Source organism: Schistocerca serialis, chromosome 1 (genome assembly GCF_023864345.2).
Source record: "Schistocerca serialis cubense isolate TAMUIC-IGC-003099 chromosome 1, iqSchSeri2.2, whole genome shotgun sequence".
In the NCBI taxonomy this organism is placed as follows: Eukaryota; Metazoa; Arthropoda; class Insecta; order Orthoptera; family Acrididae; genus Schistocerca; species Schistocerca serialis.
Window position 1 is genome coordinate 570,104,656 of NC_064638.1, and position 27,989 is coordinate 570,132,644.

The 27,989-nt window shown below is 39.1% G+C and overlaps 1 protein-coding gene across 1 annotated transcript in view; it reads right to left on the reverse strand.

Annotated features, from left to right (window-relative positions):
- Window positions 1-6,516: 6,516 nt before the first annotated feature.
- Window positions 6,517-27,989, reverse strand: part of LOC126476194 (CAD protein) — a 554,755-nt gene continuing 533,282 nt past the window's right edge. Inside the window, exons 31-33 of the mRNA XM_050103525.1 lie at window positions 15,254-15,432; window positions 12,061-12,265; window positions 6,517-7,230 (exon numbers count right to left, since the gene is read on the reverse strand). Of these exons, the coding sequence (XP_049959482.1) occupies window positions 7,033-7,230; window positions 12,061-12,265; window positions 15,254-15,432 (582 nt within the window). The 3' untranslated portion in view covers window positions 6,517-7,032. The remainder of the gene's footprint in view (window positions 7,231-12,060; window positions 12,266-15,253; window positions 15,433-27,989) is intronic.

Sequence of the window (27,989 nt, forward strand, 5' to 3'; positions counted from 1 at the left end):
AGGCTGGGTAACAACCAGTGCCTGCCTTCCAGAAATTTGCAGATTTGGGCCTGCATTTGGGGACAATATTAGCTGCTGTCCAATACATGTTTTTCAACCTATTCCACATGGTGTATAGCTTTCAGTGGCAATAAACTAAAGAAGAAGAAGAAAAAAAGGGATGTTAAAATTTGAGAAATGACTACTTTACCAGATAATAAAACATTCAGTCCTACTGCAATTAAGCATACATCTGTTCTGACTTGAATACCAGTGGATGTTCTTCAGCATGCCAAAGCAACACCTCTAAAGACATTGTAGTGGTATGAGGGAGTGTTTTCACATACTGTCCTTTCAACATCGAGTGTGCCAATGTTATGTCTACACAATGTTCAAGAAATTAACATGAGGATATGTGAACATTACACTGAGTCCTGTTTTTATTTTTACTTTTTTAACTTTAAATTTTAGAAAAAGCATGCAAATGTTTTGTATTAAGGATTTTCTACCATTGATATACAAGGGATGTTCACTGTTGCATCTGAAACACTAGTATCATCACAGAATAAAGTCGCACAAAACACACTGACGAAAATACATATATAATTTACCCCAATTTCAATGTACCTTTGAAAATGTATTAAAAGCTAAACAGTATTAAAAAGTATTTGTTTTGAAAAGTAAACAAGCCCATCCATGGAATCCTGCTTAATAACACAGGTAAGGTATCATGCTGTATTCAGTGCAGTATGTTAAGAGGTTATATAGCTCAGAAATGGGAAAAGTGTTTTCCACTAACTCTTGTTTTTCAGTCAGTATAATGTATTCATGCTGTTAACAAGTGCTATTACGTATGTTGAAAAATGTTTTATTCCTATTGAATCTTTGAAAGTTGTTTCCAAGTAGCTGAAATAAATTTTTCTCCTATGCACCAAAAGTGTCACACAATTTTAACATCAGAGCTCATCAAAAACTCCACTGGAGAAAAGTAAGATTTATTATTTCCTTTAAATCCTTAAAATCCACAGAAGTTCCCATTGGTGACACGTGAAAATTATTTGCTTCCTCCCTCTTTGTAATACTTGCCAGAATTGCTCAGATAGGCTGAGGATGTTATTGGAAAAATAAAATGAATACTGTGAAACTAATTGCTTATGTAGTAAAAATGCACATTTGATTTAAAAAATATACTTTATATTAAGTAGTTAAACTCATTTGTCTTATATTTCAATGAAATTTCGACGATGGAACTAACTAAAATGAGTGTAGGTAATCGCACACCACAGCATAAATACTGGGAGGTTTATTTATAACATCAAATGCATGTGTGCACCCACAGGTGCCACACTTGTTAATGATAAATCAATCATCTACAGGTGGTATATTGTCTGTCTTCTCATTCTTTATCTTTAGATAATTAAAATGTAATGGAATACTGCTGTTTAATAATTACCAGTGTAACTGAACAAATAAGCTTTGATAGTTCTCTGATAGTAACTTAAAACTATTGAAGTCACACTTAACAAATTAAGAAAGTGAGAAATCTTTCTTGGATTGAGTTTATGGTCACTAACAGATTTTGTGAGAAAAACTCTAAAATAGTGATTCTATGAAGATAATTTATACTAGGAAATTTAACAAACTGTAGCTTGCAGTCTGAGTTACTAAAAAATTTTAGTCAGCATTAGTCAGTGTCTGTAAATTCTTGAAAATATCTTTGACAAAAATAAGTACTAAAATTAGAGGGACCATTGGAATGAAGATTTTTTTTCATTGTACTCATCCTTCAAAAAATAGACAGTATATCATGACTTGTGCACAAGTTTTGGTACATTGAGTGGAAGATAATGGAGACATGAGCAGTAGCATCTTCAGTTTATACAGGGTGTTACAAAAAGGTACGGCCAAACTTTCAGGAAACATTCCTCACCCACAAAGAAAAGATGTTACGCGGACATGTGTCCGGAAAGGCTTAATTTCCATGTTAGAGCTCATTTTAGTTTCGTCAGTATGTACTGTACTTTCTCGATTCACCGCCAGTTGGCCCAATTGAAGGAAGGTAATGTTGACTTCGGCGCTTGTGTTGACATGCGACTCATTGCTCTACAATACTGGCATCAAGCACATCAGTACATAGCATCAACAGGTTAGTGTTCATCACGAACGTGGTTTTGCAGTCAGTGCAATGTTTACAAATGCGGAGTTAGCAGATGCCCATTTGATGTATGGATTAGCACGGGGCAATAGCCGTGGCGCGGTAAGTTTGTATCGAGACAGATTTCCAGAACAAAGGTGTCCCGACAAGAAGACGTTCGAAGCAATTGATCGGCGTCTTAGGGAGCACGGAACATTCCAGCCTATGACTCGCGACTGGGGAAGACCTAGAACGACGAGGACACCAGCAATGGACGAGGCAATTCTTCGTGCAGTTGATGATAACCCTAATGTCAGCGTCAGAGAAGTTGCTGCTGTACAAGGTAATGTTGACCATGTCACTGTATGGAGAGTGCTACGGGAGAACCAGTTGTTTCCGTACCATGTACAGCGTGTGCAGGCACTATCACGGGTACACTTCTGCGAATGGTTCATCCAACAATCCTCATTTCAGTGCAAATGTTCTCTTTACGCATGAGGTTTCATTCCAACATGATCAAATTTTAAATTTTCACAAATAACATGTGTGGGCTGAGGGGAATTCGCACGCAATTGTGCAATCACGTCGTCAACACAGATTTTCTGGGCAGGCATTGTTGTCTTGATTGGGCCCCACGTTCTTCCACCTATGCCCAATGGAGCACGTTATCATGATTTCACATGGGATACTCTACCTGTGCTGCTAGAACATGTCTTTACAAGTACGACACATGTGGTTCATGGACAATGGAGCTCCTGCACATTTCAGTCGAAGTGTTCGTACACTTCTCAACAACAGATTCGGTGACTGATGGATTGGTAGAGGCGGACCAATTCCATGGCCTCCATGCTCTCCTGACCTCAACCCTCTTGACTTTCATTTATGGGAGCATTTGAAAGCTCTTGTCTACGCAACCCCGGTACCAAAAGTAGAGACTCTTCGTGCTCGTATTGTGGACGGCTGTGATACAATACGCCATTCTCCAGGGCTGCATCAGTGCATCAGGGATTCCATGCGACTGAGGGTGGATGCATGTATCATTGCTAACGGAGGACATTTTGAACATTTCCTGTAACAAAGTGTTTGAAGTCACGCTGGTACGTTCTGTTGCTGTGTTTCCATTCCATGATTAATGTGATTTGAAGAGAAGTGATAAAATGAGCTCTAACATGGAAAGTAAGCATTTCCGGACACATGTCCACATAACATTTTCTTTCTTTGTGTGTGAGGAATGTTTCCTGAAAGTTTGGCCGTACCTTTTTGTAACACCTGTATGTTAGAGAAATTCGCTTCAAAAATATTGATGCTGACATACATGGGTTCACTAGAACACACACAGGAAATTAGTTTCAGCTGTCATCACTTGGGACGTGTTTCTCATCACGAATTCCTTTAAGAAAATAGATGCACCTAAAATAGCTGCATTTACTCTGTTAGTGACTGTTGAACAAAAATGAAGGAAACTGCTAAGAAGATTCTGGACTCATCCATGGCTTGAGCAGTGGAAAATGCTGTACACAAGACTCTTCATCCCATTTTCAGTTTTAAATTGAATATTCTCTGTGCTACATTGACTACCATCAATCTGAAGTAACATGCTGCATCACACAGATTTCAAGATTCATTTGTAATTTCATTTGAATGGAAGAGGAGAAGTTTTTTCCTTAGCTGCTCATAACTTTTCTGGCTACTGGGGAAATATTCCAGTCTTTTGTCTTTGCAGCAAGAATTGCAGAAAATACATTATCTATATTAAATAACATTTACTACTGCAAGTAATACCAGAATCTTTGAGAAAACAAAAGGTGCAAAAAAAAAAAAGTGGACATCAACTTGCTACCTTTCGCTTCACCATTCACAATGCTGTCAACTGGTCTGTAGCTTCAACAAGACAGCCAAGCCTCTGTACATTATACAGTGTGTCTGAAGACTATCTTGAACTCTCGTTATTTGATATTTAATATGCAAACTGTATCAAAACGAAATGCTTTTCCTAGATCTATAGATATGTTATTATGACACTTTTGTTATAACAAATCATAACTAAAATGAGTTTTCAGTAGATCCTCAATTTGCTGATGCTCTGAAACAGCTTATATTCATATCACACACATAATAAAGAAAATCTACCAAACACATAGTTTAACTCAATACAACATGGTAGCTCCTCAGTTCTGCTTATGAGGTAAAAACAATGTCACATCTCATTGGTCACCTCCCTCTCCCTGAAGCAAAAATCTGACATGTCAGACTGTATATCACATGTTCTGCATTGTAGTGGGATGTGGAATACCATGCTGTGATGTTAGCAACTCATGTATGTGCACATGTTTTTACAGTGTAGGAGCACTGAACAGCAAGATTATTGTACGATTATATGATAGCAGAACAAACACTGGTAGCAGTTACTTCTGTAAAATATCTGGGAGTATGCATGCGGAATGATCATATAAAATTAATTGTTGGCAAGGTGGGTGCTAGGTTGAGATTCACTGGGAGAGTCCTTAGAAAATGTAGTTCATCAACAAAGGATGTGGCTTACAAAACACTTGTTCGACCTATAGTTGAGTATTGCTCATCAGTGTGGGATCCGTACCAGATCGGGTTGGCTGAGGAGGTAGAAAAGATCCAAAGAAGAGCGGCGCATTTTGTCACAGGGTTATTTGGTAAGCCTGATAGCATTACGGAGATGTTTAGCAAACTCAAGTGGCAGACTCTGCAAGAGGCGTTCTGCACCGCGGTGTAGCTTGCTGTCTAGGTTTCGAGAGAGTGTGTTTCAGGATGAGGTATTGAATATATTGCTTCCCCCTACTTATACCTCTCGAGGAGATCACGAATGTAAAATTAAGAGATTCGAGCCCTCATGGAGGCCTTCCATCAGTCATTTTTCCGTGAATCATACGCCACTGGAACAGGAAAGGGAGGTAATGACAGTGGCACGTAAAGTGCCCCCCGCCACACACAGTTGGGTGGCTTGCGGAGTATGAATGTAGATGTAGAGTATCAGCACTCTTACAACTATTAAAAGTTATGAGTGTGGATGAAAAGGCTAAAAATGTCATCACATTCTGAGGAGAAAATGTATAAACTGAGTCACTCACCCACCCCCAACTGCAATCATCACAGATTTAGTTGATATCGTGACAATCCACACTAACATACCAAAGATAAACAATAAACACTGTACTCCATGATTTCCACTGAACACAGTGTGTGTCCTAAGCTATAAATATAAGGCTTTAAAATAAACTGCTTTTCTTAAGTAAAGAAAATGTTAAGATAAGGGGATGTATCACTTTTTTCCAAAACAAGACTACAGCTGTCTTCTGTAAAAAAAGATACAAAATAAATGAGAGCAAGATGCAAAGTAATGTCTCTAAATTTATGTGGAAGCTCTTAATGTTTGTTTTATTTTAAAACATTAACATTCTTATTCTTCATGTCTACATATTTATTTCTCAATACACTCGGTCTGGCAGTGAAGGCACATTTCTCCCAATGAGATACCTGTTTGTTAATATCGCCACTTTGAATTTGATAGAGCCAAAACCTCACCTCTGCTTGCACTGCTTCTTTGCTACCACAGTGAAGTCCTCAAAGACATTCTTGAAGTTTTTGAAACAGATAAAAATGAGATTTGGGGGGAGGGGGGGGAGAGAGAGAGAAAGTCGGAATCTTATCAATAATGATCAATGACAAGGAACCCAAGGCACCTGATTGTTGCAAATCTCACAGTTCTCTTCTGTGGTATGGCACAGTCATTCTTTAAACTTTCAGTTCTAAGGGTTTTCTCACATGCCAACATAGTCGTATTACACACTGCCATATTACATGCTACAATTTGGAGCCCTCTAGTAGTAGAGGATTGTAACTTTCATCAGTGATACAGGAAAGACAACCCGGTAATAGGCATGACAAGTAGTGTCATGCTAATACTGAGAACTGAATAAAAAATATTTGGAGGCATTACTTTCCCGCATGCCCTCGTATGTAAATTACAATATTGCCAGTAGGAGGAATGAAAAGATGGCACGTAATGAATCTGATAATGTGACATTCTCTCATCATCCTCATGCCCATATTGCTATACGGCAGTGGCTGAAAGCAAAGTATTGTCTTTAAAATTACAACAGTCTTAATATGGTTTCATTATGCCCTAATTTCTTTTTCAGCACAGTAAATTCTACATAGTTTGCTACAGTATTCAACAGGAGCATGTATTTCACAATGTATGAAAAGACAAGAGTAAAAACCAAGTGCACATCCTTGTAACCTTCTGTATTTGTAATGTTAGATCCTGCAATTTTTCTCCATTATAGGATGTTGGAAATCTATTATTAATATTTACAATACATTACAGTAAAGAAAACAAAAAACAAAACAAAATTCTCCTCCTGATATTTTTATTAAAAATTGATATACAAAAGTTTTTTTTAACAGTGCAAGTGATAAGTTGCTAACGTTTGACATACAATACACTAGCAAGTGATACTTTGACATCATCAAGTTTGATAATTTCAAAATTATAAATGGACTGCAAAAAAGGGAAAGATGGTGACAATGATGGAAAATGACAATTTTTCAGTCTACATGGGCAATATTCAGAGAAAATGAGATTACTTTCTTTATTAATAACTGAATATTGCTAGATTTTTTTACATTTTGTTAGTTGTGACTGGCTGTTTTTACAGAACAGCTTCATATGAATTTCAGATTTGTCATAAAAAAAATACAGCGAATATAATTTTTTGAGTGTCTTAGATCCTCTATGGAATGTTGCATTCTAATACATAATCACAATACTGACTCAAAATAGAAATAACTGTGATAAAGAAAAATATATGTGTTTATCACTCATGGGTACATATCACAGTGTAAAGGTTGAAAGGTTCCTCACAATGCATCTGAAAAAGTTTCTATCAACATCGCCCAAGAACCATTGCAAGCAGTGCCATACGAACATACATTCCACATTCTGCTTGGCGGAAATAAGCTGCTCTCGGATCAATGTCAAGCTCTGGGCTGATCTCGAACACACGTGGAAGAGGATGCAGAACAACCATTTTGCGTTTGGCCAGTGTCATCAGTTCAGGAGTAACTACAAAATGTCCACAAGCCTGTGAACAGAAAACACAATTTTTTCTATGAAAAATAATGCTGGGGAATATTACTCTCAGTTACAAGTTACTCCAATAATATCGAGTAGTGCTGGTTTTCTATATCATTTACATCTGGTTACTTCAAAAAGGAGACCTTAAGTTGCAGACAGGCCATGGCCATTTATTCAGCTAGACAGATGGTTGTAAGCTGCAAGATAAAACAGTGTGAATGTAGTGGAGGGGGGGGGGGGGGGGGGGGTGAGGGAAGGAGGGAAGAAGATAATGGAGAGAAAACACACACACACACACACACACACACACACACACACCCTTGGCCTTTCCACTGTTCACAGGTGGATTAACTTTTCTACTTCTTACCACTGTACATTAATCCATAGAAAGAATTCCAGGTCTTGTTGGGTACCAGGTTCAATAATGAGAAGTTTGATTATTTTTTGCCTTGGTAAATATAGTTGGTCTGGTATCCTTCCACCCATTCCATCAGACACAAACCATACTCTCAATTAAGCTGCAGCACCAAAACATTTAAAGCAAGTAAAAGCACACATGCATATATGCCTTTCTTCCATTGTTCATACAGGGTGACACACAATAACGGGAATGTTTGAAATGAGTAGTGGCAGCCATGGGCAGCTGGCAACACTGCAGGTTCATGACAGTTAGCAAGTAAACAGTCCGCCATTTCAGTAATTATGGATCAGTGGAACAGACAACAGCAAGAGTTAACCATAAATATGTTTTATGAAAACGATGATAGTTTGGTAATGGCGTATAGGGAGCTTTGATATTTTTATAATTTAGAACGTCATGATGCCATTCCATCGAAACATGTGATAAAATTTTGGATTAATAACTTTGAAGAGATTGGATCTGCCCTCAAGAAGAAACCAACAGGATGGCCAAGAAGTGTGCATTCTCCAGTGAACATTGACGCTGTACACGAGTCTGCCTTACGGAGCCCACGACAGGACAGTGTTCACAGAGTTCTTCATCTTGATTTAAAGTTTCACCTGTACAAACTACAGATGGTGCAACAATTAAAGGACTTACGATTAGGATTCTGTCAACAAATGATGATAAAAATAAACAATGACAATAAATTTCTAAACAAGCTGTGGATGTCAGATGAGGCACATATCCATCTCATATGTTATGTGAATGAACAAAACTACCATTACTGGGCAAACACAAATCCTAATGACATTCATGAGCACCCTTTACATGCTAGTAAAGTGACAGTATGGAGTGGTGTTTCATCACATGGGCCATATTTTTTCACAAATGAACAGGGAAAAACAATAATTGAATGCTGATCATTATGTGGAGATGTTACAGACTTTCATTACACCTGCATTGAACAACTTTCCAAACGTTCAAGAAGCCTTGTTTCAACAGGATGGAGCGACCTCACACATGGCACGGCAATCAATGGCATATGTGTGAGAACTGTTTGGCAACTGTGTGATCTCACAATTTGGTAACATTCCCTTGCCCCCTGGATCACCAGATTTACGCATTTGTTATTTTTTTCTTGTAGGTCTACCTAAGAGCAAAGTCTACACAACTCAGCCAAGAACCCTGGATGAGTTAAAACAGAGAATCCGGGATGCAATTCACAGTACCCTAACTGAGATGTTGCACCAGTCAACGAGGAATCTCAACAGCAGATTTCAGGAATGCATTCATACAGAAGGATACCATCTAAAAGACATAATTTTTTAAAAATAAGTTTTCAATTACTATGAATGCAAATTTTTTCCTTCATCACTTCTAGTTTTATTGGATTGTGGAAATGTTCTCAGTTTTCTCTGTCATCCCCTATTTCACCTAGGCACTTCCAGCATCATATTAATGCTTTACAAGTCAGTAACATGTAAAGCCACGGAATTATTTAATGGCTATGGCCTTACATTTCTACTATAACTAAATTTGAGATCTGTGGACTATACACACAGATGCTCTGGAAAAAGTAAGAGAATAATCACTGTAAAAATTTTACTACAGGTTTAGTTTTGAATGTGAATACCACATTTTTTTCTATTCCTATTTATTCCATTTTTAGGGCCTACATATATAATTAACAGACACTTATTTAGAAAGGATAATTATAATAATGATAATAATAAAAGTTTTTTTGTATGTCAGTTTGAAATTTAAATAGTGAAAGGTATTTCACCACTTTGTACGCTCAATTAACAGCGAAATCTCACTTAGTATAGCAGTTAATATGAAATCTGACTGTGGTAGTTGCAGACAAGTGAGCAAGTACATTGTTCTTCTAAAACATAATTTCGTTCTTTATCAAATGAAATTGCTTTCTCTTCACCAATTCATTGTGAAAAAAATCCAAAGAGAGGTATATTATGGACTGTAACTGTTTCCACACAATCAATAGAAGTTATGTATGCTATGTAAGTATCTCAATGATGCTTTGAGATGATGGGTGTCTTTGTAGTATACTTTCATAGGAATATTTGTACTCTGATTGTTCCCTTCTCTCAAGTAAATTTAATGATATTTAACTCTGACAGCAAAGACATTGATGATCATTTTATTATAGTCTTTGCCACAAAGTCACATCACATGAAGAAAATCAAACAGAACACATACAAAAATTTTTACTCCAAATGGTATCCTTCCAAAAGTGAATGAATTATCCTTAGAGGAGGTGAGGTACTTCTCTCTCTATAGTATCCCTTTTGGGCTGTTGTGGAATAACAAATGCCTGTTTCACGAAATCAATTGCCATTTCAGAGTAAAGATGAGCACAGACAGAATGTTGCCATTTGATCTGTGCAGACAGATGATTGGCAGCCAACAGTTTGTCAACAGTCTTTCATCATGGGTAAAATTTTCCATGTTTCCAGTGGCGTACGGCCAATGGTTATTTTGCATACTTCCACAATCAGAAACAGAAACTCACAGTAGTTCTATCTATCTCTCTCCAACATAAGTCTGCATAGCTTCATTTCAGTTATCAAGTGCAATACATTCATTGTATCTCGGCAAATGATAAGTATGCAGTTCCCTACAAATTAATGTTGTCTGCCCAAATGCCTTCATAAAGATACCAGATTACCCCTCTATCTTTTTGTCTGCCAACAATATTTACTCTTCCTAATGAATTACATTAAATATGGTTTCAATGCAGCAGGTCAACGGATTTTGCTCCTGCAGATTGTTATTCTCTTCAGTTAATATTTTGATTTAACTTGGCATCACTGTTATTTGCCCAATCAGAAATGCTAGTCTTCTGTAAATATAAATAATGATCTTTGGGAGCTTTGCACATGTAATACACCCACATTTATAATAATAATAATAATAATAATAATAATATCAATAACAATAACAATAGATGATAGAAATAGAATAGAATAGAATAATAATAGATGATAGAAATATTAAGGAAGAGCTAAAAGAAAAATATAGACAAAGACTAACAAAAATACTGAAAACAGAATTGACAGCAAGAAACAAGACAAAAGCTATAAATACCTATGCTATACCAATATTGACCTACTCATTTGGAGTAGTGAAATGGAGTAACACAGACCTAGAAGCACTCAATACACTTACACGATCACAATGCCACAAATATAGAATACATCACATACATTCAGCAACAGAAAGATTCACATTAAGCAGAAAGGAAGGAGCAAGGGGATTTATCAACATAAAAAACCTACATTATGGACAGGTAGACAATTTAAGAAAATTCTTTCTAGAACGAGCAGAAACTAGCAAAATACACAAAGCAATCACCCACATAAATACATCGGCTACACCACTACAATTTCATAACCACCTCTACAACCCTTTAGATCACATAACAAAGAAAGTAAATTGGAAAAAGAAAACACTACATGGCAAGCACCCGTATCATCTAACACAGCCACACATCGATCAAGACGCATCCAACACATGGCTAAGAAGAGGCAATATATACAGTGAGACAGAAGGATTCATGATTGCAATACAGGATCAAACAATAAACACCAGATATTACAGCAAGCATATTATTAAAGATCCCAATACCACAACAGATAAATGCAGACTTTGCAAACAACAAATAGAAACAGTAGATCACATCACAAGCGGATGTACAATACTAGCAAATACAGAATACCCCAGAAGACATGACAACGTCGCAAAAATAATACATCAACAGCTTGCCTTACAACATAAACTTTTAAAACAACACGTTCCTACATACAAGTATACACCACAAAATGTACTGGAGAATGATGAATACAAATTATACTGGAACATAACCATTATAACAGATAAAACAATGCCACATAACAAACCTGACATCATACTCACCTATAAAAAGAAGAAATTAACACAACTAATTGAAATATCCCTACCCAATACAGCAAATATACAGAATAAAACAGGAGAAAAAATTGAAAAATACATCCAACTGGCTGAGGAAGTCAAGGACATGTGGCATCAGGATAAAGTTGACATTATACCAATTATACTTTCAACTACAGGAGTCATACCACGCAATATTCACCAGTACATCAATGCAATACAGCTACATCCAAACTTATATATACAACTTCAGAAATCCGTAATTATTGATACATGTTCAATTACCCGAAAGTTCCTAAACGCAATGTAACATATACCGTACAGTTAAAAGGAAGTGACGCTTGATCATGGTCCGCGTCACTTTCATTCCGAACCAGACCTAAGGTCTGAGAAAGGAAAGACAATAATAATAATAATTATTATTATTATTGAGATGTCTGAAGTGAGAGGAGGATTAATTTTCTCATAAACTAAATTTAGAATCGTTACTGCATTCATAATATTTACCTTCTCATATGCATCTTGGGATGGAAATCTCTCTCTCTGAATGCGAGTCATGTACAGGACATCCGTTTCTGGAAGAGCTTCCTCCAGCGTACTAAATTCTTCCTGTGGTATGCCTTTCGATGCAACAAACTGAACAACATTTAACGGCATTCCAAGATTTGGTGGATTCACATACCTCAGCTGCACATTGTATAATGTAAGCAACCTAAAGAAAAACATTTTTTTTATTATTTATTTTACATTGGCAGATATTACCTACAACACATTTTGTTCTGCACTAAAGTTCAAATTTGCACACATGTACATAAAAATGTTTTTAAGTATAAGACCACTTATCATAATAAAAACTTTTGTAACTTATTTTACTAATCATCCATTAAACGACTAAAGCAGATCAAAATTTGTGGGTACAAAATTGGCTCACTATGTTAAATATAAGAAATTAGCATTTTTTAACAGCATTTATGAAAACTTTGGCAGTTCTGTAAGATAATTCCACACACAAAAATTTTGTTACTGTCTTTTGGTAATGTTTAAAATGTTCGAGAGCTCAAAGTCCATGGATACATTTTGTGCCTTCTCCAAAATTTAGAGGTGAACATCTATGCTGGAGTTCATTCCTGACCAAGAAAATGTTAAAAAATCAAGGGAAAGGGAACTGTGCTGTAAAAATAAAGAAACATTATTTCCCAACACAAGTGTAAAAGTATAGAAACTTAATCATTTTCTAGTTAAACGGAGAAGGAGAAGAAGGTGGAAGAGATACTAAATGTGTCATGTATAACTGTACTGAACAGCTGCTTCCAAACCACACACCATTTTAACAGCAGCTATCTTTAGATTTGGTAACAATAGAACAAACTGCCAGATCATCATAAACTGAAGAATATGCTGTCTATCAAATACATAATTAGGCTACTGAGGATTTTCATTGTTCTTACAGGAAACAGAAATCTTGATTCAGTCCTTCATTTCTATCTCAGAGGCAACTTGAATTGAGAGAAAGTGTAAATAAACAATCATACAGAACATATTTATGCCGTGTCTAGGAACCATGATCTCTTTTGTTATAGTAAACGAACAAACGAAGTCTGGATCACAACTTATCTTACTGATTACCAGTTTCAATTGATGTCACATATCACCTTCAGGTCTGGCACTACACAGTGCAGTTTATCAACAACAGTGTAGAACTAATACCAATGTCAACATCAGTTTTACACAGCTATTGACAAACTGCCTTTCCTGTTACCTGACCTGAATATCATCTGCAGTGTAGATTGAAGCTGGTAGATGGTAATACGAGTTGTGATCCAGATAGTGTTTGTTTGTTTATTTATTTATCAGTAATGTAGGAATTATGAATATGAGTAGTTGGATTTGCCAGTGGAATGAACAGCAGCACTAATTCAATGAGGAACCTATTTTATGAAACCAAAACAAGCAGTAAGTGATGTTAACTTACTATGTTAAACTTCTTTCCTACATCCTTGGCTCGATCTGCAGCATTGCATTCAAATTTTACTTTACAAAAAACTAGGAATGCACGTGATTTGTAAAGTCACACAGCCTGCTAGGACTAAACGGATCCCACACTCATCCAATATGATGCAATTCCATTGCTTTCTAACAATAAAAATCACACTGCAGATTTTGGTAGTATTCAACTTTTCTAATCCCCAGATCCAATATTATGTTGCAAAATGATGTAAACTAGCCTCACATTTGTGCTTTAGTTAGGCAAACCTAATGTTGCTCCAGCACAGATCAATAACAGATTTTCATATTTAATTCTCCCACAAATTCTGAAGACACACTATAACAATTCTAAAAATTCATGGCGTGCAAGTCCGAAGAGGAGCCAACATTGACTCTGACCACTATCTAGTGTGGATCAAAGTGAAATTTACTCCAAAAAGAAAACTCATCTTCAAAAATTTGACACCAAGAAGATCAAAGAAAGCAACATAAAATAAAAAGACATTAAGACTCGTCGAGGAAACACTCATGGGCACAAAGCAAAAAGTGAAATTCATGGGCTAACTGTCAGAACCCTTTGAGATAAAGACTGGTGTGTGACAAGGTGATGGATTGTCACCACTGCTCTTCAACCTTCTTCTGGATAAAGTCATCTGAGAATGGGAGAAAAAATTGAAAACCTAGGACCACTGGAAACACATTCAACTCTGATGAAAGAATGATGACATCGAGGTCAGTTGTTTAGCTTTCGCAGATGACCTCACGATGCTAGCGACCTGTGAAAATACGGCAATCAAAGCGACTGAAGTCCTCAAGGAATGCCCTGAGAAAACTGGACAACAAATTTGATTCGAGAAGATCAAGTTCATTTCCACTAAATTGAACACTCAGGAACTGAACACAAAACATGGGCAGATCAAATAAGTTCCACACTTCAAATATCTCGGTGAGGTCATGGAACTTACAGGGTTGGAAAAGGAAGCACAGAAAGTTCGGTTACAAAAGCTCAACTGAGAATATGAGAGAATGCGTGAAATCTACAACAAGAAATGTACATCCATTCATACAAAGATCAAACATTATAATACAGTGATTAAACCTGAAGTGCCGTACGCGAGCAAAACCTTGGTACTTAATAGAAAAGGCAATTTGGAGAACATCTTCAATGAGAAACGAAAGATCATGAGGAAAATGCTGGGACAAGAACTATCCAACCTTGCTGCAGGTATCACGAAACGAAGGCTGAAATTCTATGGGCACATTTATAGACTCCCATCTTCAAGGCTAACTCATAAGATTTTGACATACACACACTGCAAAACAGAAGAACATTCTATGGATAGAAGAAGTAAAGTATGACTTGAAGAAGTCAAATATGACTTGGAAAAGTCATAGATAGGAACATCGGACGTACTAGACAGCAAACTTTACCATCAGAAGATAAATATATGGGTAGTAAAGCCAGAAAATGAAGTCCCTAAAAGATCAGGGACCAAGTGGTCAGAAGAAAGGAAGAAAACACATGGCAAAAGAATGAAAGCTATATGGGCTATTAGAAAGGCGAATCATAAATGTAATGCGTGATCCAATTGGGTCCATATGCTCATAATAAGAATAATTCTAGAATGAATATTAGTGTGTGTAGATAATATATAAGCACACAATTCATAATGAAAAATACAGCTATACATTCAGAAACTAAATATACAAATACCTGGCAAGAGAATGAACTGTCCTTCCATGTCTAAGATCTCCCACCATTGTTATTGTCAGGCCATTCACAGTGCCTATCTCTTCTCGAATTGTGAACACATCCAGCAGTGCCTGGGTAGGGTGTTCACCAGTACCATCACCGGCATTCAGCAGGGGCTTACGGCAATGCTGAGCTGCACGCTAAAAAACGAAAAAAACCCTTGAACAAAGTTTCACATGATTTATTTTCACTTTTAAGAGAACAGAATGAAGAAAGTAATGAGTAAGTACTCAGTTTCTTACAGCACTCTCACTTTTAAGAAAAGAGTTCAAAAGAGCCAGAATATTTGGGAACATATAAAAATCTAAACAGCGATTGAAAAGCACATTATTTATGAAGCAGTATCTAATAGCATGTTCATTTGTTTCACTACATATCCTTGTAAAAATTCTATGGGTTCTGCTCTTCCAGTTACCTCATCAAAATTTTGTTTTACAAAACTACAACTGTAAGCAGTAATGAAAAAATGTGTTGCAGACAAATGGAGCCTGGCTTAATAAACTTCTCACAAAAATATCTCTAAACTTAAGGGATACCCCTTAAGTGACAACTCCAATGTGATCAAGAAGAAATAACATACAAGACCATAGACATAAACCAAAATCTCTAGATGACATTCAAGTGGACAAGGTCAATGCTAATGTTAAATAACCACCATTTTGGATACAGAAAAAACAACTGATATTTGTTTAGGTCAAGCTGAAGCACAATTTCATATCACCACCTCAACACCTTAAACTATGAAATTAAATTGTTTATTAGTGCAACTAGATACATGATTTGTTCAACACATTTTAGATTTGATTGCCAGTTCTGAGTCAAATGAATATTCATGAAGGGGAAAAAAAACACATTAGTAAGTAAACTGCACTTTAGTGATAAAGAATTAAGTCAACTATTATTAAAAATTGAAGAATATGCAAAATAAAGTACGGCCAAAAAGATCCTTGGAACTTTGTGGTTGGATAAACACTCTGGCAGCATAAAAAGTATAATAGCTATTTTTGAAAGAGGTGTAAATAAAATGGCTATGATGGCAAACTACATGATGGAAATGTAGTTAGTTAACGACGTTCAGTTAACCCCAACACAGAAGTTGCCATTACATTTACACACGCAAATCAACAAACTAAAATGTCAACTGAGGGAAAACAGAAATATAGAGCTCGCAATGTTGATATAGCGAGAACAGAAACCTATCAAGATACTATAAAAATGGGAAGTACTGCCACTACCATTTTCATTTTTGTTTAGACTTTAAACCAGAAAAAATGTGTTCATGCTTGTAAATGGCAAAATCATGTGATCTAGAAGTGGCACTCAAAATACCAGTCAAATATGCTGGACATGATAACAGTCAAATAATCTGTCACATGCCGTATATTCGAATAATTCGTGCCCTCGAATAATCCGTGCACCCCAATTTTGAGGAATAGGAAAAAAATTATTATTTGCTTTATTTACAAACAAAAAAAATTATTCCAACTTTATGAGGTGTTCAAAAGTATGTATAATAACTACTGGTTTGAAGTAACGCTGCTGTACAGATTGATACACTGTTAAAACGCAACCGATTCAGCGGCGTGCAGCTGGCCCATTAGACGGACATCACCGCCAGCCGGGAGTCTACGCGTACGTACAATAGAGGGGGGGGGGGGGGGGGCAATAAAATATTTTAGTCAATACCGGTATGTTTCCTCTCTTACCACTCTATTCACCACTTTCATCGTCCTTACTAGTGGGAGAATCTTTGTCGTCTTCACCATCTTCCCATAGAGCGTCGTCCTCTGTTCCATCCAGTGATTTGTGATTCCACATTTTTTGAAAGATTTTTCCACCAGTGGTTGTGGAATGGAGTCCCATACACTTTTCACCCATTCACAAAGCTGGGGCAAATCCGGCCGTTTGATTTTTCCACTAGGTGTGAACTTACGGTTTTCATCAGCCATCCATTGCGTATATCGCTGTTTAAGTGCAGCTTTGAATGGCCGATTTATACACACATCTAGTGGTTGTAGGATGGATGTTAGGCCTCCAGGGATATTGACCAAGTCAGTTTTCCCTTTTTCTAATTTGTCTCGCACTTCCTTAGTTGTATATCCGCGGAAGCTGTCCAGGACCAACATGTTGCGTAAATTCAGTTCCCCCATCAACCGCTCCATCTGCGCACATACAGATGGCGTACCATGTTGATGGAAGCAGTCACGAAGAAGGAGTTAGCCACGATTAACTCATACCCTATTTTCACGCCCTCCCAATGGGACGACCTAGTTGACATCGTAGATATGAGGGTGAGGGAAGAGTTCCGGTCTGGTAGGAGAAAGATGGATCCCGACACCATATATGCCATAGAACAAATGAGACTAAAATACGGGAATAACGCCGCCTAGTTCAGTAAAGATCACCATGCGAGGCCATCACCAGACGTAGCGGAGACTTGCTGAAACCACCGGCCAGCCATTTAGGCCGTTCGCTTTCTACTTCTCTCACTATCCCTCTTACTATTCTTTAATCTTTCTTTTATTTAAAAAAAAAAAAAAAAAAGGAAAAAGCACAAAGTCAAGCAAATACGATAAAGCCAAGAATTTTTCTCCCCAAACCACCATGTTAGGAGAAGCACCTCGCGCGCTAGTACTTCGTTCCCAGACGAGGACATCTTCCTCCTTGATGTGTGCGCAGACGCACCAGGACGACGTTGCAAAACATGAGTCACCCAGTCAATTATAAGTTCATTGTCCATCCACCCTTTCGGATTCGCTCTCACTAATACCGGTATGCCTTTTACTGATATTTTCGGAATAGTCTTCCCTTTAAGTATCACGTAAGGTGGTAGCTTTCGTCCATCACCAGTTACACACGACATCACTGTACACCTCTGTTTCTCACTGTCGCCAGTTCGTATCATGATGCTTGATTCTCCTTTCCTATTCACTGTGTTGTCGAGCGGCATCTCAAAATAGACTGGCGTTTGATCCGCATTACCAATTTGCGATAATATATAGGACTGTTTACGGCGCAGATTTATCACATAACGATGAAAATTCACTATTTTTTCCTCATAATCGCCTGGAAGTCTCTGAGCGATAGTAGTTTTCCTCCGGAATCCTAAACCATTTCGGTTGAAAAATCTTGATAGCCAGCCCCGGATAGCTTTGAAACTGGTAATGCCTAGTTATTTGGCTAAAGACAATTCTTTAAGTTTGCACATTTCACTCGTCACCGCGCATCCGTATTGTCGCTTCTCATCTACATAATCGCAGAGCCTTTTCTCGAGGTCTGGATGCTTCGCTTTTTGGCTGCGAAATGCCCGGCGATTACTATAGTTTCTTAAAGCTGCGTTTTATTTTTCGCCAGTCGCGAATACAACTCTCACATCGTACTTTCTTCCTGCTGCACGGTTTCCAATATTCTCGGCTTCTTCAATAATTTTTACTTTTGCTTTAGCAGTGTACGAGCGATAACGAGTACTTGTAGCCATAATTAACAAGTTTGAAGATGTTAATACTTTACTCCTAACGTGCTACTGATGCGTCACAGACTGAGGCCCCAACAATGCAACAGTATAATCGGATGTATTGTTGGACACGGAGCAGTACCAACAATGTTTCGAATAATCTGCGCACCCCAGTTTTTCACCCTAAAATTCGGAAATAAACATGCGTGGATTATTTGAGTATATACGGTATATTACTTTGGGCTGTCACTACTGCATCTTTGTCAAAGATTACAACAATGAGTAACTGTTTATGGTAGACAATGGAGCAAACATCCCTGTCCTAACAGCAACAGGAAACAACAAAATAGAAAGGACTGAATTTAAACCGTTTGTAGCAAATGGTTCTTAGAGTCCATCCTTTTGTCGTTGTTGTTGTTGTTGTTGTTGTATTCAGTCCAGAGACTGGTTTGATGCAGCTCTCCATGCTACTCTATCCTGTGCAAGCTCATTCATCTCCCAGTACCTACTGCAACCAACATCCTTCTGAATCTGCTTAGTGTATTCATCTCTTGGTCTCCATCTACGATTTTTACCCTCCACGCTGCCCTCCAATACTAAATTGGTGATCCCTTGATGCCTCAGAACATGTCCTACCAACCGATCCCTTCTTCTAGTCAAGTTGTGCCACAAATTTCTCTTCTCCCCAATTCTATTCAGTACCACCTCATTAGTTATGTGATCTACCCATCTAATCTTCAGCATTCTTCTGTAGCACAACATTTCGAAAGCTTCTATTCTCTTCTTGTCCAAACCATTTATCATCCATGTTTCACTTCCACACATGGCTGCACTCCATACAAATACTTTCTTAAAACACGTCCTGAGATACAAATCTATACTCGATGTTAAACTTCTGTTCTTCAAAACTGCTTTCCTTGCCATTGCTAGTCTACATTTTATATCCTCTCTACTTTGACCATCATCAGTTATTTTGCTCCCCAAATAGCAAAACTCCTTTACTACTTTAAGTGTCATTTACTAATCTAATTCCCTCAGCATCATCCGATTTAACTCGAGTACATTCCATTATTCTCGTCGTGCTTTTGATGATGTTCATCTTATATCCCCCTTTCAAGACACTGTCCTTCCGTTAAATTGCTCTTCCGGGTCCTTTGCTGTCTCTGACAGAATTACAATGTCATCAGCAAACCTCAAAGTTTTTATTTCCTTTCCATGGATTTTAATACCTACTCCGAATTTTTCTTTTGTTTCCTTTACTGCTTGCTCAATATGCAGATTGAATAACATCGGGGAGAGGCTACAACCCTGTCTCACTCCCTTCCCAACCACTGCTTCCCTTTCATGCCCCTCGACTCTTATAACTGCCATCTGGTTTCTGTACAAATTGTAAATAGCCTTTTGCTCCCTGTATTTGACCCCTGCCACCTTCAGAATTTGAAAGAGTATTCCAGTCAACACTGTCAAAAGCTTTATCTAAGTTTACAAAAGCTAGAAACATAGGTTTGCCTTTCCTTAATCTGTCTTCTAAGATACGTCTTAGAGTCACTATTGCCTCATATTTTCCAACATCTCTATAAAATCCAAACTGGTCTTCCCTGAGGTCTGTTTCTACCAGTTTTTCCATTCATCTGTAAAAAAATTCGTGTTAGTAATTTGCAGCCGTGACTTATTAAACTGATAGTTCGGTAATTTTCACACCTGTCAACACCTGCATTCTTTGGGATTTGAATTAGTATATTCTTCTTGAAGTCTGAGGGTATATTGCCTGTCTCCTACATCTCACTCACCAGATGGTAGAGTTTAGTCATGGCTGTCTCTCCCAAGACTATCAGAAATTTTAATGGAATGTTGTCTATTCCTGGGGCCTCGTTTCGACTTAGATCTTTCAGTGCTCTGTCAAACTCTTCACACAGTATCATATCTCCCATTTCATCTTCATCTCCGTTCTCTTCCATTTCCATAATATTGTCCTGAAGTACATCGCTCTTGTATAGACCCTCTACATACTCCTTCCACCTTTCTGCTTTCCCTTCTTTGCTTAGACCTGGGTTTCCATCTGAGGTCTTGATATTCATACAAGTGGTTCTCTTTTCTCCAAAGGTGTCTAATTTTCATATAGGCAGTATCTGTCTTACCCCTAGTGATATATGCCTCTACATCCTTACATCTGTCCTCTAGCCATCCCTGCTTAGCCATTTTGCACTTCCAGTCAATCTCATTTTCGAGACGTTTGTATTCCTTTTCGTTGCTTAATTTACTGCATTTTTATATTTTCTCCTTTCATCAATTAAATTCAATATTTCTTCTGTTACCCAAGGATTTCTACTAGCCCTCATTTTCTTACCTACGTGATCCTCTGCTGCTTTCACTATTTCATCTCTCAAAGCTACCCATTCTTCTTCTACTGTATTTCTTTCCCCCGTTCTTGTCAATCATTCCCTCTTTCTGAAATTCTCTACAACATATGTTTTTTTTTTTTTCAGGTCCCATCTCCTTACATTCCCACCTTTTTGCAGTTTCTTCAGTTTTAATCTACAGTTCATAACCAATAGATTGTGGTCAGAGTCCACATCTGCCCTGGAAATGTCTTACAATTTAAAACGTGGTTCCAAAATCTGTCTTACCATTATATAATCTATCTGAAACCTTCCAGTGTCTCCAGGCCTCTTCCATGTATACAACCTCTTTTCATGATTCTTGAACCAAGTGTTATATACGGTTAAGTTATGCTCTGTGCGAAATTCTACCAGGCAGCTTCCTCTTTCATTCCTTACCCCCATTCCATATTCGCCTACTACTTTTCCTTCTCTTCCTTTTCCTACACTGGAATTCCAGTCACACATAAATATTAAATGTTCATTTTCATTTCCCTTCACTATCTGAATAATTTCTTTTATTTCATCATACATTTCTTCTATCTCTTCATCATCTGCGGAGCTAGTTGGCATATAAACTTTTACTACTTTGGTAGGTGTGGGCTTCGTCTCTATCTTTGCTACAATAATGCATTCACTATGCTGTATGTAGTAGCTTACCCACACTCTTATTTTTTTATTCATTATTATACCTACTCCTGCAGTAACCCTATTTGATTTTGTATTTGTAGCCCTGTATTCACCTGACCAGAAGTCTTATTTCTCCTCCCACCAAACGTCACTAATTCCCGCTATATTTAGTTTTAACCTACCCATTTCCCTTTTTAAATTTTCTATCCTGCCTTCCCGATTAAGGGATCAGACATGCCATGCTCTGATATGTAGAACACCAGTTTTCTTTCTCCTGATAATGATGTCCTCCTGAGTAGTCCCCACCTGCAGGTCCAAATGGGGGACTATTTTACCTCCAGAGTATTTTACCCAAGAGGATGCCATCATCATTTAATCATTGTGAAGCTGCTTGCACCAGGAAAAATTACGGCTGTAGTTTCCCCTTGCTTTCAGCCATTTGCAGTACCAGCACAGCAAGGCATTTTGGCTAACGTTACAAGGCCAGATCAGTGAATTATCCAGACTGTTGCCCTTGCAACTACTGAAAAGGCTGCTGCCCCTCTTCAGTAACCACACATTTGTCTGGCCTCTCAACAGATACCCCTCCGTTGTGGTTGCACCCACGGTACGGCTATCTGTATTGCTGAGGCACTCAAGCTTCCCCACCAATGGCAAGGTCCATGGTTCATGGGGTGAGATTCCATCTTACAGTTTAAAATTGCTGAATGTTGACCTACGATAAAAAGATATACACTCCTGGAAATGGAAAAAAGAACACATTGACATCGGTGTGTCAGACCCACCATACTTGCTCCGGACACTGCGAGAGGGCTGTACAAGCAATGATCACACGCACGGCACAGCGGACACACCAGGAACCGCGGTGTTGGCCGTCGAATGGCGCTAGCTGCGCAGCATTTGTGCACCGCCGCCGTCAGTGTCAGCCAGTTTGCCGTGGCATACGGAGCTCCATCGCAGTCTTTAACACTGGTAGCATGCCGCGACAGCGTGGACGTGAACCGTATGTGCAGTTGACGGACTTTGAGCGAGGGCGTATAGTGGGCATGCGGGAGGCCGGGTAGACGTACTGCCGAATTGCTCAACACGTGGGGCGTGAGGTCTCCACAGTACATCGATGTTGTCGCCAGTGGTCGGCGGAAGGTGCACGTGCCCGTCGACCTGGGACCGGACCGCAGCGACGCACGGATGCACGCCAAGACCGTAGGATCCTACGCAGTGCCGTAGGGGACCGCACCGCCACTTCCCAGCAAATTAGGGACACTGTTGCTCCTGGGGTATCGGCGAGGACCATTCGCAACCGTCTCCATGAAGCTGGGCTACGGTCCCGCACACCGTTAGGCCGTCTTCCACTCACACCCCAACATCGTGCAGCCCGCCTCCAGTGGTGTCGCGACAGGCATGAATGGAGGGACGAATGGAGATGCGTCGTCTTCAGCGATGAGAGTCGCTTCTGCCTTGGTGCCAATGATGGTCGTATGCGTGTTTGGCGCCGTGCAGGTGAGCGCCACAATCAGGACTGCATACGACCTAGGCACACAGGGCCAACACCCGGCATCATGGTGTGGGGAGCGATCTCCTACACTGGCCGTACACCACTGGTGATCGTCGAGGGGACACTGAATAGCGCACGGTACATCCAAACCGTCATCGAACCCATCGTTCTACCATTCCTAGACCGGCAAGGGAACTTGCTGTTCCAACAGGACAATGCACGCCCGCATGTATCCCGTGCCACCCAACGTGCTCTAGAAGGTGTAAGTCAACTACCCTGGCCAGCAAGATCTCCGGTTCTGTCCCCCATTGAGCATGTTTGGGACTGGATGAAGCGTCGTCTCACGCGGTCTGCACGTCCAGCACGAACGCTGGTCCAACTGAGGCGCCAGGTGGAAATGGCATGGCAAGCCGTTCCACAGGACTACATCCAGCATCTCTACGATCGTCTCCATGGGAGAATAGCAGCCTGCATTGCTGCGAAAGGTGGATATACACTGTACTAGTGCCGACATTGTGCATGCTCTGTTGCCTGTGTCTATGTGCCTGTGGTTCTGTCAGTGTGATCATGTGATGTATCTGACCCCAGGAATGTGTCAATAAAGTTTCCCCTTCCTGGGACAATGAATTCACGATGTTCTTCTTTCAATTTCCAGGAGTGTATTTTTGATGCCTATTTATTGTCGCAGGCATTTAAAATGGCATATTAGGTATTGATATTTATCATCAGTTTTACCTTATGATTGATTTCAAAAGCAAGAGATTAACTGATAACAACTCTCAGTTGAACATGAAAGGGAATATGTCATGAATTGAAGCCACTGAGAGTTAATTGATTTCATATTAACTACAAATTTTCTAAAATTTTAAAGAAGTTTTGAGAGTTGGGAAACTACATGTCATGCAAAACAATTTAAGCATGGTAAGTACCAAATTTCAGCATCTACTGGCCCTTGAATCTGCTACAGCTCTCTCACATTAGAGCTAAACAAATTGCATATTGCAAAGGACAGAATATGACTGTTTCTATATATTGTTACAAAACCAGATAGTCACTGTGTTCATGGAAATAATCATCAAACCACTATCCAGTTCCAAGAATAGATGATGGCAACTTAATCCTTCATGGGAAGAAAACATGTTCCGAGATAGAGCTCTGGAAAGTTTATTATTAAATCCCACGAAAAGAAGACAATAAACAGAAAACAGCAATTATCACTTCATTTGATCTATACAAATTTAACTCTGTGCCATTGGATTTTAAGGATGCAATTCAGCACTTTTCAAAGAAAAGAATTAGATTGTTCAGAATATAAGGTTACTGTGATATGTAACCACTCCAGAAGGGAAGAAACCAGGCTTGGAGACTGTACTATATGCAGGGCTGGTCTCTTGGGTATTCAGCCACCACACTCACAGATGTGCTTTGCATCCCAGGTATGGTCCCAGCTTTACCTCTGGAGGTTGTTTGTCAACAGAAGATTCACTGCACTGTTTACTGCCGAGTCTCCTGAAGCCACCCACGGCATCTGTAGACACAAGCCATGCCGGTACGTGGCACGCAGGTCATGGTAAATAGTGCTGCAGCCGCAGGTGCCTATTTGCATCCACACAGCCACATGTCCACATGACACCATGCATGTATTCCTCTGCTGATGGGTATGTAAATTGATACTCAGTCCCTTGTCAGCCAGTTCCTCTCTGGGCAACAGACCAACTGCCAGCCGCTCTTTAGTCTACGCTTTGGACCACGACACCTGTTATCGCTGCTACCCATCATCAGACAGCGCTGTGTCATACCTTTGCTGGGGGATCACCAGCTGCTGAATGTCCATCCGCCACTGCCTGCCGCACCCCCCCCCCCCCCCCCCCCCCCCTCAGCTGGACCTATGTGTCAGCAGTCCACAAGCTCAGAGCCCTGCGGTATAGTGCTGTTTATCACCCATTGTACCTCCCAGATCACCACCCCTACTGACAATTGTAGACTTTGACATGGTGGGCCTCTGCTATACATCGTCAAGATGGACTTTCCAGTTTTACACAAATGTGGAGTTTCATGTCCTGAGCTGTACTGAGTTTAGTTCAAGGTTCATAAATAAAGAATTATTATTGTAACTTGTCAATTAAATCACTACCAGCCACACCACTGGCAAAGGTTGTACCAGTGGCAACAAGGACAATAGTTTCATGGTGTAATACTGCTCTGCTGCTAACCCTGCCTTGACAGTTGCTATTGTTCTATGTGGACATTGCATGTCTCTTCCAGTAAGACGAAATTTTTTGTGTTCATTGATTGATTACATATTGTGTGGTGTTGTTTTGTTCTAGTCTGCTCTGGTGGCAGCTCAGTGCCTCCACTTTTAAGTGCTGCAATTCTCAGACGGTTATGCTATCTGTCTTAAGAAGGGAGGAGTGTAGTCTATGCAGGACAGGGCCCCTGGTTATTTAGCCACCACATTCAATGTATGAGCTTTGAGGGCCAGGTATGCCCATACTTTACTATTGCAGATTGTTTGTCAACAGAAGATTCACTAGTCTGTTTACTGCAAAGCCTTCTGCAGCAATCACAATGCCTGCAGGCACAAAGCGCACCAATAGGTGGTGTGCAGGTCATGGTAAGCAATGCTGCAGTCGCAGACCCCTAATTGTGACCACATGGTCACATGTCCATGTGACTCATCTGCATTTCTCTGCTAACAGGTACTTAGAACACCCCTCAGCCTCTCAACAATGAGTTCTGCTCTTGACTATGACTGCGAGACACTCACGGCTATCCCTTGACTCATCACCACTACCAATGATCCTGGACTTTGTCGTAGTGGGCGTCCACTAAACATCAACAGAGAGGCTTCCCTGTTGTATTCAAATGTGGTCTTCATGCTCTGAAGTTGCACCGAGTTTAATTCAAGGTTAATAAACAAAGAGTTGTTAATGCAATGTGTGCATTCAATTATTACTAGTTGCACTATTCAGTTAAGGTCATAAGAGGAATGGAAACAGTCACTGTAAAGACAACTTGTCCAGAAACTGAGAAAGAAATTCTAATATTTCTCTGTACGCTCAACATCTTTTGCCATCTTCTAGAACATATTGCATAAAACTAAGCTCTGCTAATTATGAAAGGAAGACAAACTGGACTGCAGAAGAAATAGAGCAGTTTGAAAAATGCAAGGAAATTTTATTCCAAACTTCGCTGCTGAGTTTTCCTACTGTGAAGCATGCGCTTGGGTTTATTGTGGTCGCATAAAATGTTTACAATTGAGCAGCCCTACAGCAGAAACACTATGGAATTTGGAAGCCTACTGTATTCTTTTCAGAGACGTTATCTCTTGTCCAGAAGAATCACTCCACTTACAACAGAGAACTTCTCACTATTTATTTAGTGAGCAGAAGAACAGTTTTTGTGTATATAGATAATGGTCTATTAACTTTTGTATTCAAACCAATGCAATTATGTTATCTCCAGTACATTTCACAGCTCACAACAGATTTGCACCATGTATCTCTCACAAAAAAATAAAAATTCAAGTAGCAGCATTTCACTGAAATTCAAACAATTTACTACTACTGAGGGATTAAAATGTGGTTTGACATTTCAGTTGAAACCATTAGTTTGCATGTATCCAAATAATTTATGATCATAGTTCTTAAGTATTATTACAAAATGGCTCATCCTGGTATGACAGTTGCCAATAAAGCTAATATTCTTAAAATCTGTCAGGCCAAACTTAGAGCAGTATGTGCAACAATTGATTGTGGCACATACAGAAAATTACATGTCATACTAAATGACCTTTGGGGAATTGCTCATTGTTGACACACATTTTCAGATGGTACATGCTGACCGAGTGGGTCCAGCACCATCTTCCAACGGATTTATTTATTATTTATCTTTCATAGGCAGATTCACTAGCTGGATGAAAGTTGCACCCCATCAAAACATTGAAGCAGAGACAGGAGCAACAGCAATTTTCAGTTGCTGGAACACTGCAGCAGGTAGCATACACACAGTTTCAGGCTACTATGTTCCAAGCTTGGGCGAAGATTTATAAAATGACTAGAATTACTACCGACTACCTCAGGCTAATGGAAAACTTAACCATATATTGAAGAGTGCTATAAGAGTCCATTCTGCAGCCAAATGGATTAACTTAATACCTACTATTCTACTTGGCCTGTGTTGCTCCTTCCAGAAAGGAAGCAATTATGCAGTAGCAGAAATTTTGTGTAGTGTTATACATAAGCTACCTGGCGATTCTTCCGGGAACTTCATATCACAACAGACATTGTCCCTCTAACTTCTGTCATCGAAATCAAGGAAAAGATGAAGCACCTAAAGCCTGAAGAGAATTCCCACAGGCCAAAGAAACTCCTTTCACACACAACGATATTAAAAGTACAAGTCATATGTTCACTAGACTTAATCAGATAAAGAGTGGACTCACAATCGTATGCAGGTCCTTATAAAGTGATTTAATGTTTACTGAATGAGAGTACCATCAAGAGTAAAGATAAGTTAATCAACATTTCTGTTGTTTTCTCAAGCCAGCATATCTTTTCTGCTGATGACAGTGCAGCTGAGGAGTCAAAACTATTGGACCTGCTGCCTGTTAACCAGGATAAAGAGTGTTTGCAAGTGCCTCAAGCAATTGCAGGATCAGGATGTGTGGTGAAATTCTCTACTCAGTTCACAGAAATAATTGACATCTGCACTGAGTGGGAACACACAAATTACAAGAAA